At 39.4% G+C, this 13,890-nt stretch overlaps 1 protein-coding gene across 3 annotated transcripts in view; it reads right to left on the bottom strand.

Moving 5' to 3' along the window:
* The window catches only part of cpne9 (copine family member IX), a 199,711-nt gene that overhangs the window by 92,457 nt on the left and 93,364 nt on the right, over positions 1–13,890 (bottom strand). For all 3 annotated transcript variants that reach the window (XM_060938585.1, XM_060938586.1, XM_060938587.1), the window contains exon 7: positions 7,454–7,517. In XM_060938585.1, the coding sequence (XP_060794568.1) occupies positions 7,454–7,517 (64 nt within the window). The remainder of the gene's footprint in view (positions 1–7,453; positions 7,518–13,890) is intronic.

Raw genomic sequence — 13,890 nt, 5'->3', positions numbered from 1 at the left:
CAATGACAAATAACTCGACAACGGAAGCAGCTATTCACAAAATTCTTTCACAGTGAGCGCTAGAAGGGTTTCCTGAATAAAATGATGTATTTTTTTGTTTGTATTGTTAAAAATGAGGACGCTACAGGGAGTTAAAAACGAGTGACTTTTCAGCAACGTTTATACTGGGAGTCAATGAGGCCGCTCACCTGTGCTCTCCTCACTTTGAGGCTTGTCATTCAAAAACCGTAAATCCTATCGTTTAGGTAGACACATTGTGTGAATCAGGACAAGTTTTCCTACTACTTTTGAGAAAATCATGTCTGTAGAGTGAAATTTGTGGCTGAAAACACGGTTTAAAAATAAAATAAACTCTAAACTCTAAGAAGAGTGTTTGTAGTTTGTATGTACGAACAGAAGTGTTCCTAATAAAATGGGCGGCTAAGGTGAGGCTGACACACAAGGGCTGGAGTTTTCTACTGTTTTTTTTATGAAGGACCAGGCCTCGAACAATGACAAATAACTCGACAACGGAAGCAGCTATTCACAAAATTCTTTCACAGTGAGCGCTAGAAGGGTCTCCTGAATAAAATGATGTATTTTTTTGTTTGTATTGTTAAAAATGAGGACGCTACAGGGAGTTAAAAACGAGTGACTTTTCTATCCCGTTTATAATGCATGTCAATGAGCTAACACACACAAGGTCTTGAATTTTGTGCTGTTTTTTACTACGGACCAGACCTCAAACAATGACAAATAACTCGACAACGAAAGCAGCTATTCACAAAATTCTTTCACAGTGAGCGCTAGAAGGGTCTCCTGAATAAAATGATGTATTTTTTTGTTTGTATTGTTAAAAATGAGGACGCTACAGGGAGTTAAAAACGAGTGACTTTTCAGCAACGTTTACAATGGGAGTCAATGAGGCCGCTCACCTGTGCTCTCCTCACTTTGAGGCTTGTCATTCAAAAACCGTAAATCCTATCGTTTAGGTAGACACATTGTGTGAATCAGGACAAGTTTTCCTACTACTTTTGAGAAAATCATGTCTGTAGAGTGAAATTTGTGGCTGAAAACAGAGTTTAAGCGAGAAAGTTTGACCTTTTTTTTCAAACTGTCTACACTCTAAGATAACGACCTTCACTGGTGTGTAACGCAATAGACACCCATTCAAAAGCCGGATTTTCTCCCAGAAACCACATGGCGGTTGAGCCGGGACTGATCCGAAAGTGTAGAACCTAGCAGAAAAGTTTAATGCCAGATCCACAGAGGAGAAGTTTTCCTACGTTTTAGAGTTTGAATCACGTCTCTAGGTGAAAGCATGCCAGAGCAGCGGATGTTTGAAAAACGTTGAAAAAGTGCTTTTTTTTCAATTAATTCCATAGAAATGAATGGGGTTATTTTGGGCGATTTTTTCGCGACTACGTCGCGAAAAAATCGCAATCTATAGAGAAAAGTAATAGCATAGCGAGTCCGATCGAGCCGCACGTTTTGATGTATTGTTTGTCTGTGTGCAACGTACGGTTATTGAGTTATTCGAAATCAAAATTTGCGTAGGAATAATAAAAATAATAAAAATAATAATAATAAGAAGAAACACGTAGAAGAACAATAGTTGCAGTGCTTTGCACTGCAACCTATGGGCTCCCCTAGGGGAGCCCATAGGTTGCTGTGCTGCAGCACTGCATCCTAATAATAACTAGACCGGACAATTCCCCGGGGGAAATTGTGAGAGGATGCAGTGCGCGAAGCAATTCGCTCACGCATGTTCGCTGGCCGTGAACGTGTGACCCGCAATGATGTTTCAATGCAATGATTGTGTGTGTGCTTGAGACAGCAGCCGTCATGAAGAAGAGCTATTCAAGAGCATGAACAAAGTGACTACAGGCGGAAATTAGCATGTACTGCTATAACCTGGGACAGACATCTGTCCTTACCACAAGGATAATGTTTAATTTGTGCACTGTCCCTTTTAAAAATAAAATAAACTCTAAACTCTAAGAAGAGTGTTTGTAGTTTGTATGTACGAACAGAAGTGTTCCTAATAAAGTGGGCGGCTAAGGTGAGGCTAAGACACACAAGGGCTGGAGTTTTCTACTGTTTTTTTTATGAAGGACCAGGCCTCGAACAATGACAAATAACTCGACAACGGAAGCAGCTATTCACAAAATTCTTTCACACTGAGCGCTAGAAGGGTCTCCTGAATAGACTGATGTAATTTTTTTGTATGTATTGTTAAAAATGAGGACGCTACAGGGAGTTAAAAACGAGTGACTTTTCAGCAACGTTTATAATGGGAGTCAATGAGGCCGCTCACCTGTGCTCTCCTCACTTTGAGGCTTGTCATTCAAAAACCGTAAATCCTATCGTTTAGGTAGACACATTGTGTGAATCAGGACAAGTTTTCCTACTACTTTTGAGAAAATCATGTCTGTAGAGTGAAATTTGTGGCTGAAAACAGAGTTTAAGCCAGAAAGTTTGACCTTTTTTTTGGAACCTCTCTCCACTCTGACCTTAACGAGGTCCACTGGTGTGTAACGCAATAGACACCCATTCAAAAGCCGGATTTTCTCCCAGAAACCAGATGGCGTTTGACCCGGGACTGATCCGAAAGTGTAGAACCTAGCAGAAAAGTTGAATGCCAGATCCACAGAGGAGAAGTTTTCCTACGTTTTAGAGTTTGAATCACGTCTCTAGGTGAAAGCATGCCAGAGCAGCGGACGTTTGAAAAACATTGAAAAAGTGCTTTTTTTTCAATTAATTCCATAGAAATGAATGGGGTTTTTTTGGACGATTTTTTCGCGACTACGTCGCGAAAAAATCGTTTTCTATAGAGAAAAGTAATAGCATAGCGAGTCCGATCGAGCCGCACGTTTTGGTGTATTGTTTGTCTGTGTGCAACGTACGGTTAATGAGTTAATCGAAATCGAAATTTGCGTAGGAAGAGTAACAAATATAACACTAGACCGGACAATTCCCCGGGGGAAATTGTGAGAGGATGCAGTGCGCGAAGCAATTCGCTCACGCATGTTCGCTGGCCGTGAATGTGTGACCCGCAATGATGTTTCAATGCAATGATTGTGTGTGTGCTCGAGACAGCAGCCATCATGAAGAAGACCTATTCAAGAGTATGACCAAAGTGAGTACAGGCGGAAATTAGCATGTACTGCTATAACCTGAGACAGACATCTGTCCTTAACACAAGGATAATGTTTAATTTGTGCACTGTCCCTTTTAAAAATAAAATAAACTCTAAACTCTAAGAAGAGTGTTTGTAGTTTGTATGTACGAACAGAAGTGTTCCTAATAAAGTGGGCGGCTAAGGTGAGGCTGACACACAAGGGCTGGAGTTTTCTACTGTTTTTTTTATGAAGGACCAGGCCTCGAACAATGACAAATAACTCGACAACGGAAGCAGCTATTCACAAAATTCTTTCACAGTGAGCGCTAGAAGGGTCTCCTGAATAAAATGATGTATTTTTTTGTTTGTATTGTTAAAAATGAGGACGCTACAGGGAGTTAAAAACGAGTGACTTTTCAGCAACGTTTATACTGGGAGTCAATGAGGCCGCTCACCTGTGCTCTCCTCACTTTGAGGCTTGTCATTCAAAAACCGTAAATCCTATCGTTTAGGTAAACACATTGTGTGAATCAGGACAAGTTTTCCTACTACTTTTGAGAAAAACATGTCTGTAGAGTGAAATTTGTGGCTGAAAACAGAGTTTAAGCGAGAAAGTTTGACCTTTTTTTTGAAGCCGCCTACACTCTAAGCTTAACGACCCTCACTGGTGTGTAACGCAATAGACACCCATTCAAAAGCCGGATTTTCTCCCAGAAACCACATGGCGTTTGAACCGGGCCTGATCCGAAAGTGTAAAACCTAGCAGAAAAGTTGAATGCCAGATCCACAGAGGAGAAGTTTTCCTACGTTTTAGAGTTTGAATCATGTCTCTAGGTGAAAGCATGCCAGAGCAGTGGATGTTTGAAAAACATTGAAAAAGTGCTTTTTTTTCAATTAATTCCATAGAAATGAATGGGGTTTTTTTGGACGATTTTTTCGCGACTATGTCGCGAAAAAATCGTATTCTATAGAGAAAAGTAATAGCATAGCGAGTCCGATCGAGCCGCACGTTTTGATACATTGTTTGTCTGTGTGCGACGTACGGTTATTGTGTTATTCGAAATCAAAATTTGTGTAGGAAGAGTAACAAATATAACACTAGACCGGACAATTCCCCGGGGGAAATTGTGAGAGGATGCAGTGCGCGAAGCAATTCGCTCACGCACGTTTGCTGGCCGTGAATGTGTGACCCGCAATGATGTTTCAATGCAATGATTGTGTGTGTGCTCTAGACAGCAGCCATCATGAAGAAGAGCTATTCAAGAGCATGAACAAAGTGACTACAGGCGGAAATTAGCATGTACTGCTATAACCTGGGACAGACATCTGTCCTTACCACATGGATAATGTTTAATTTGTGCACTGTCCCTTTTAAAAATAAAATAAAACTCTAAACACTAAGAAGAGTGTTTGTAGTATGTATGTACGAACAGAAGTGTTCCTAATAAAGTGGGCGGCTAAGGTGAGGCTAAGACACACAAGGGCTGGAGTTTTCTACTGTTTTTTTATGAAGGACCAGGCCTCGAACAATAACAAATAACTCGACAACGGAAGCAGCTATTCACAAAATTCTTTCACAGTGAGCGCTAGAAGGGTCTCCTGAATAAAATGATGTATTTTTTTGTTTGTACTCTTAAAAATAACGACAATAGAGCGATTTAAATACGAGTGACTTTTCTCTCATGTTTACAATGGGTTTCAATGAAGCCTGTCAGCTGCCCTGTCCTCAGTTTGACGCTTGTCATTCAAAAACCGTAAATCCTATCGTTTAGGTAGACACATTGTGTGAATCAGGACAAGTTTTCCTACAAGGATAATGTTTAATTTGTGCACTGTCCCTTTTAAAAATAAAATAAACTCTAAACTCTAAGAAGAGTGTTTGTAGTTTGTATGTACGAACAGAAGTGTTCCTAATAAAGTGGGCGGCTAAGGTGAGGCTGACACACAAGGGCTGGAGTTTTCTACTGTTTTTTTTATGAAGGACCAGGCCTCGAACAATGACAAATAACTCGACAACGGAAGCAGCTATTCACAAAATTCTTTCACAGTGAGCGCTAGAAGGGTCTCCTGAATAAAATGATGTATTTTTTTGTTTGTATTTTTAAAAATGACGACGCTACAGGGAGTTAAAAACGAGTGACTTTTCAGCAACGTTTATACTGGGAGTCAATGAGGCCGCTCACCTGTGCTCTCCTCACTTTGAGGCTTCTCATTCAAAAACCGTGAATCCTATCGTTTAGGTAGACACATTGTGTGAATCAGGACAAGTTTTCCTACTACTTTTGAGAAAATCATGTCTGTAGAGTGAAATTTGTGGATGAAAACACAGTTTAAGTGAGAAATTTTGAGCTTTTTTTTGAAGCCGCCTACACTCTGAGTTAACGAGGCGCACTGGTGTGTAACGCAATAGACACCCATTCAAAAGCAGGATTTTCTATCAGAACCCACATGGCGTTTGACCCGGGACTGATCCGAAAGTGTAGAACCTAGCAGAAAAGTTGAATGCCAGATCCACAGAGGAGAAGTTTTCCTACGTTTTAGAGTTTGAATCACGTCTCTAGGTGAAAGCATGCCAGAGCAGTGGACGTTTGAAAAACGTTGAAAAAGTGCTTTTTTTTCAATTAATTCCATAGAAATGAATGGGGCTTTTTTGGACGATTTTTTCGCGACTACGTCGCGAAAAAATCGTAATCTATAGAGAAAAGTAATAGCATAGCGAGTCCGATCGAGCCGCACGTTTTGATATATTGTTTGTCTGTGTGCGACGTACGGTTATTGAGTTAATCGAAATCAAAATTTGCGTAGGAATAATAAAAATAATAATAAATATAAGAATAAGAAGAAGAAGAAGAAACACGTAGAAGAACAATAGTTGCAGTGCTTTGCACTGCAACCTATGGGCTCCCCTAGGGGAGCCCATAGGTTGCTGTGCTGCAGCACTGCATCCTAATAATAATAATAAAAAGAAACACGTAGAAGAACAATAGTTGCAGTGCTTTGCACTGCAACCTATGGGCTCCCCTAGGGGAGCCCATAGGTTGCTGTGCTGCAGCACTGCATCCTAATAATAATAATATTAAACAATATATAGTGGAGTAGTGTTGTGCTTGAGATCAGTCTTGAGAGCACTTATTGAATGTCTTGGAATTCACTGCTTTTTTGGTCTTTTTGAGATGAAGTTGGGCTGAAACCTGTCAAGCCTGGTTAATGATTTTACGTCGAACACTGTTGACTAGAGATACATCTAAAAACCACTCAAAATAGGATGATAGACTGTCTCTTCTTCTCCAGCATTCGGGGTCCATGTGGACCGTATTGATCCACATGTCATATTAATTGGAGCAGTTTTACACCGGATGCCCTTCCTGCTGCAACCTGGGTTTGGGAAACAACCACATCCATCCATCCATTATCCATAACCACTTATCCTGTGCAGGGTTGCAGGCGAGCTGGAGCCTATCCCAGCTGACTACGGGCGAAAGGCGGGGTTCACCCTGGACAAGCCACCAGGTCATCACAGGGCTGACACATAGACACAGACAACCATTCACACTCACATTCACACCTACGCTCAATTTAGAGTCACCAGTTAACCTAACCTGCATGTCTTTGGACTGTGGGGGAAACCGGAGCACCCGGAGGAAACCCACGCGGACACGGGGAGAACATGCAAACTCCACACAGAAAGGCCCTCGCCGGCCACGGGGCTCGAACTCCGAACCTTCTTGCTGTGAGGCGACAGCGCTAACCGCTACACCACTGGGCCGCCTCATAAGATGATGGACTGTCCATTGCTGACTCTCATCAACATCTTATAGGGTTACGATAAAAAAAATAAATGATCCAGATAGTAGTTTATAGCATTCTCCTAAATATTGCCAATAATTCTGGAGCGGACTGTATATGGATTTCTTGACAACAGCTGCAGGCATCACGTATCCTGACAGAGATGTAAGAGGGAGTGCCACTCAGAATGATCCAGACAGTGGACTTATTTGAAGCTGTACCTGAAAAATGCTGGGTGAGAGACAAACCTCCTGCTGGTTAGTGCAGCTGTCGGTATTGATTGTACAGGGTAATGGAGAAAGTGTGCACTTACAGTGACGACTGTATTTATTAGAGTGAAAATGGGAAATGCAATACTTCTGTGTGTGAGGAAGATGGTCTCGGTGTAATTTGCACTTTCACTTCCAACCTGGTTTGCTTTAAATGACTTCCATGTCCACTGAGTTTTCCAAATATATATTTATATTTAATAAAAAAACATGAAAATAGAAATCTCATTTCTAATAGCATGGCATAATGTGTGTGTGTGTGTGTGTGTGTGTGTGTGTGTGTGTGTGTAACGCTGACCCTGCAATTGCTGAGCTCCTCTGCTGTAAAGACGATGTTCCCGCATTTCTTGCCTGGAATACCTCTGGAGGAGAGAAAAGACAGCAAAAGTAATTTTTACTAGAAAATAGTGAGTACGATTCAATGTCGAGTTTAATGCAGCCGTGGGGAAGACAAGGTAAGTGCAGGCATGTACAAGTCTGCAATTGGAAAAAAAGATCTATTTTTCTTTTGGAAGGATTCAGTTATTTGTGGTACAAGATGACAGCTTCTGTCAGAAATATTGGACCTCCTTCGGTACAGGAGGTAGGAAAAAAACGTATTAGAAAGAACACAGCAGAAACAGAGGCATTAGGTGTTAGGAAGAGGATGGGGTGGGGGAGCTGATGGTCAAAAGGTAGAATGAGAAAAAGGAAGGCATGAGGAAAAAAGAAAAGTTCAGGGTGATAAGAAGGATACAGGGTGGCAAAAAGAAAAATGTGAGGAAGAACGTGCAGTGAGTCATATAAAATAAACACAAATTATACCAAATTATTACTAATTTTATGTCATAGCGGTGTTGAATTCTCTGATCTGGGGGAGTTTTCCCGATAACCGCCGATATTTATTAGTTTGGTCCTGCGTTTCCTTTCCTTTATATATAACATAACGTCTTTTCTTCTCGCTTTCTTTCCGTTACTGTAGTCGCTCTTTCACGTTTCATTCGCACACTCACGTCCTCCATTTTTCTCTCCTGTTTCAAATTTGTATCCCACAATGCCTTGCATGAACGGGGAAAGCCCACCACATGATGCATGATGTAGGAATTGGGTCATGGTGAAGCAGGAAAAAATAGTGGAGAATTTAGAGCCATGTGGCTCTTAATTCATTAATTGTTCTATTAAAAAAAAACCTAATAAAATTGGAAGTTTGTGATTCGAATTCAGTAGCTTTCTGTCACTAAACAAAATTAATTGGGTGTCGGGGAAAATTCTTTTTATGACCTACACTTGAAAAATCTAAAAGGCAGTCGAGCTTTAAGAAGCATTGGGAAGAAAAAAGAAAGGCTGGTGAAGGAACAACTAACTCTAATGTACAGCTAAAGGGTTAAATATGTGTCATTCTTTGATAAATTAAAAATTTACACTGAGATCCAGCTGTAAACTACAGACACACGGCGTATGATATACATCAGTCTTTAATCTCTATCTATTTATCTTGACAGTCTACAAAACAACATATTACACATACACACATTCTTACACAGCAGTGGCGGCTCACTAACAGGGCAGTGATCCAGCTCGAGGCTCTACAATGTCAAATATGATTATGATTTTGAAAGGCATCCCTCAGACAGGACCCCCCCCACCACCACCACCTGTTTCCTCCTGGGGCAAGTGTCAGACACGAACATGCAGGTACGATGGACGCGCTATGCCGAGGCAGCCAGCCAAGTGATTAGAGACAGCGAGCTAAAAAAAACAGAGCTTTACTGAATTAGTGAATTTAGTATTAAAGAAAAATACATTAAAAATTAAAAAAAAAAAAAGCACTAATGTGTACTTCTGGTTGTTACTGAAATGGTACGTCATTTTATACTTTTAGTATGTAACTCTATCCAGGGTATTTTCATGTAGTGTTCATTTAGATTTTAGAGTAATGTGTATCTATATATACAGTACCAGTCAAAAGTTTGGACACATTTTCTAATTCAATTCTTTATCTTCTTCATTTTATTTTATTTTATTTTATTTTTTTATTAATTCAGTCACTTCATGTCTTAAAGTAATGCTGGATGTCGTTTCTCTTTACTTAGTTTAGCGGTTCTTGACATAATATGGATTACTCTTGTCAGTCATTTTATAGTTTTTATGACTTGCAAATGCAAAATGCCACTTTGCGCCTGTCTTTGTCTTCCCATTTATGCTGTTTCTTGTACTTAGATAGCTATATCGGTTTTTTGATGGAATAAAAACGTGTTCTATTCCCTTCTAGCGGGTTTCATTCATTTGGTTTGATAGCATGCAATATTGTTAGCATATCGCTTATCCTACATGTATTATGTCACTCTACCCAGTGGAGAATGAGCGTTGAATATGGTTTACAATATTGCATGGTTGTCAAGACAACATGACATCACATGTTGGAGATGTTAAACTTCCATGCTAGCGAGCGACTGTGACAATTTGTAAACAAACAAACATGGCCGCTAGGTTTGCTTCGTATGTTCAAAATATGGAAGATTTTGAGAGAATTTTGAAAGAGAAAGACGTGTTGAACACCCGAAAGGAATGTGTATGTATAATAATAATAATAATTATTATTATTATTAGTAGTAGTAGTATGCCTGGCTTTTTTTCATGGTCTATCAGATATATTCCATTCAGCTACTCGTCTTCGACTCGTTCAGTATCATGCTCGCTGAATGGAATATATCTGATAGACCACGAAAAAAAGCCAGACAATATTATTTAAATATTTACTTCGATAGCTATAGATCATTATTTATACACCTTCTTTTTATAATCTTCTATTTCTCTATAAATGCACCATGAGGAGCCTGAGGGAAAACATTATTTCAGTACACTGTATACTTGTATATGCACGTATTAACAAAAAGCTCTCATGAATCATCAGGATTGTTCTAATGCTGACTAAAACAGAAAGGAATCAGTATGAACTTTTCAGCAGTTTGTGCTGTAGAGCTCTACTGTGCTATTGGACCATATGGGCTAGCCTTCATGCCCCATGAGAATCAATCAACGAGCCTTCGACACCCATGACCCTGTCACCGGTTCACCGGTTGTCCTTTGGATCCTTTGACCACTTTTGTTCGGTACTAACCACTGCACGCCGGGAACACCTCACAGGATGTGCCGTTTGAGACGCTCAGACCCAGTCATCTCACCATCACAGTTTGTCAAAGCCACTCAGATCCTTACACTCGTCCATTTTTCCTGCTTCCAACACATCAACTTCAAGAACTGACTCTTCTCTTTCTTGCTGCCTGATAAACCCCGCCCCTCAACAGGTTCCACTGTAACGAGATCGTCAACGTTACTCAGTTCTTCACCCGTCAGTGGGTTTAATGTTACGGCTGATCAGTGTGTATAGACAACAAGACAAAAAGAATGCATCCACTTTAAAGAAAATGTCATCATCTAAACAAATCAATACACAGTACGAGTCAAAAGTTTGTACACCCCTACTCCATTCATAGGTTTTTCTGTATTTTGTATTTTCTACATTGTAGAACAACACTGAAGTCATCAAAATGATCAAATAACATCTGGAACATATATGGAATTAGGTGGTAAACAAAAAAGTGTTTAAAAAAAAACAAAATATGTCATATTTTAGATTCTTCAGCGTATCCAGCGTTTCCCTTGATGACGTTTTGCACACTATTATCATTCTCTTAACCAGCTTCATGAGGGAGTCACCTGAAACGCTTTTCAATTAACAGCTGTGTCTTGTCAAAAGGTCATTAGTGGACGAATTTCTTACCTTTTTAATGCGTTTGAGATCAAACAGTAAATAATAAAAGCACAGTAAACAGCCTTATTCCACACCACAACTGTAGTAATCCATATTATGTCAAACACGAAGTCAAGCAAAATGACATCCATCATTACTTTAAGACGTGAAGTGACTTTTAATTAATAAAAAAAATAAAGATGATAAAACACTGAATTAGAAAGTGTGTCCAAACTTTTGACTGGTACTGTGTGTGGGTATTTGGAACCTTCATGCTTTACACAAATCCCCACATTAAGGACTATTTTTAATTTAACAGAAAAGTCTGAACTGACCCCCTTAACCTGCACTAAACTGGCCTTTAAATGAAAGTCCATGTAAATGTCAAGGACATTCCATATATAGCCGATTACAATATTTGAATTAATTAGATCCTTTTTATTACTGTTTTACACATTACATTTAAGGTCATGGATTAATTATAATTCTACAATTATAACTTGCATTTCAATTTAACAGCCAAAGCAATAAACTACAATAGAAAACAATGTTCAACTTTTTTAATATTATGATAAAATATTCAGCTGTTAATGTAGTTTAGAACCGAATCATCCTCACGCTGTATTAACCCACACGTTAACTAATAAGAGCACGTATAAGCAGCGTAAGCAAGGTGTTGCACGACGTGTTCTTTAGGGAAGAAAACGAGTCACCAGGCAGCCTGGAGCTCTCTCATTATTTTCAGGGCTGAATATGTAACCGTACTGGGCAGAGCTGGCTTCCTGTCATGGCATGGAGTATACTAATGCAAGCTGTCTTCAAATCATCAGGAGTTACGGGACGTCTGACTGAAGCTGCATCACGAGCACCGTCTTGACGTTAAATGAAAAGTGAAGGTAGAGAATGTCTTAAATTCAGACATCACAAATGATTTAACAACATATTAATACATGCAAAATATGAATATTGTGCCACAGCAGCAGGGTTGAATTCAGGAATCTGATTAGTTAGTAGGTTCACTGATTAATTTTCCAGACCAGCGGCTCTGACAGTAGTGTCAGCCGCGATTCAAATCACAGGTTTATATTCATACACTTGTTCTAATGCGTTACTGTTTCTATAGTAACAGCTCATTCACAGGGACTTGTATAGTGGATACTGCACATAATCTAAACCTCCTAATGCACAAAGCAAAATGTATCGTAGTTCATATTAAGTTTTCTGTAAGGAGGCATTTATTTATCATATTTGGAAGGGGACAGTGCTTTGTAACAATCGAGAGGTTTTCCCCTACAGGAAAGTCTTCAGGACCGAGGAGACAGGACAGGTTGAGGTGTGTTTTTATTTATTTATTTATTTATTTGTCTGATTAACTCTGAGACAACAAAAGAAAAGCTGGTGAAGGAACGACATGTTTATAGCTGCTATAAAGTAAGTGATAACAGGAACTGACTTATTTCAAGGACGTTCCACATCATTAATTCACAATCAGAATTATGTTCATTGGCCAAGTATGTTGACACACACGAAAAATTTGGTCCTGGCAGTTGGTGTCTCTCCAGTGATACAGAGGGGGAAAAAGTGTGAATATATTTATTTATTCTCTCCACATTCACTGGATATGAGCAATTGCGCACTCTGATTGGCTACTCTACTACTAGGCTATCAGCTCATATACCATGAGTAGAGAAAAACAAAATGATGGCGAGCATCAATTCAGATATATAACTTTATCAAGTATTTAAAAGAAACAGAAATGGCTAAAAGAATATAGTCCCCCCCCCACCCCTAAATCTCCTGTTCCACACTCCAGCCCAGTTGGTGGCATGAATGCACCTTTAAGTTGGTTTGCCAACCGCCAAAAAACCTGAAAGAAGAGAAACAAAATGGCGGAGCGTGTTGCTGAAACAACCGGGGACAAAATCAAAACTCTACTCGAAAACAAAACCCCAAAAAATACAAAAAAAAAGCACAACAAAACATGGAATAAAAGTATTTGATGGTAAGAACGTATCTGTTTTATTTTTCAAGAATTATTATTGCTGCATTTTCCACAAATTGCTCCCGTCATTTCGCCGGTTTGTTTATATTCTAAGTGGAAATGATTTTGTCAGACGTTTTGTATAAAGTTTTTATTTACTGAATTTGCTAAAAATAAAAATGCTCCGTTTTTCAAAATCCAGTGAATGTGGATAGAATAAAACAGTTATTCCACTCAATCTCGTCGTACATGGATTATAGACAACTATCGGCTCATGTACGACTCGATTTCGTGGAATAATTGTTAAATGTAAGTTATGTAACAATAAAGCTGATCACTTTTACAGCAACTGCATTGGTTGCCAGTTATTTCTCGGATCAAATACAAAATTTTGCTTTTAACCTATAAAGCTCTTCATGGTTTCGCTCCTTCCGATCTCTGTGAGCTAATTCATTTGCACTGTCCCTCCCGCTCCCTCACATCTTCTGTCTGTGGACTTCTGACTGTTCCACGTTTTAAACTGGCATCTATGGGTGGCAGATCATTCAGTGTTGCTGCTCCTAAACTTTGGAACTCGTTACCACAATCGCTTCGTGACTGTTCCACTCTCTCTTCCTTCAAAGCTAACTTGAAAACTTTTCTCTTTACCTCACGCTATTCTTCCGAGTGTGGCTTTTTTTTTTGGTAACTCCTGTGTAAAGCGTCCTTGGGTTTGTGAAAGGCGCTATATAAATTGAACTTATTATTATTATTATGTAGTATAAGAAAAAAGTATGTATATGTAATGGACAATATAGACATTACACACTATATTATGCATAATATCTATATCAATAATATACAATGTCTGTAATATACAGTATATATTATAAACATGTCTCATCTCATCTCATTATCTGTAGCCGCTTTATCCTTCTACAGGGTCGCAGGCAAGCTGGATCCTATCCCAGCTGACTACGGGCGAAAGGCGGGGTTCACCCTGGACAAGTCGCCAGGTCATCACAGGGCTGACACATAGACA

The sequence above is a fragment of the Neoarius graeffei genome, chromosome 13, assembly GCF_027579695.1.
Source record: "Neoarius graeffei isolate fNeoGra1 chromosome 13, fNeoGra1.pri, whole genome shotgun sequence".
NCBI classification, from domain to species: Eukaryota; Metazoa; Chordata; class Actinopteri; order Siluriformes; family Ariidae; genus Neoarius; species Neoarius graeffei.
The sequence above is the reverse complement of the archived record's forward strand: the minus strand, read 5'-3'. Positions and strand labels throughout refer to the sequence as shown.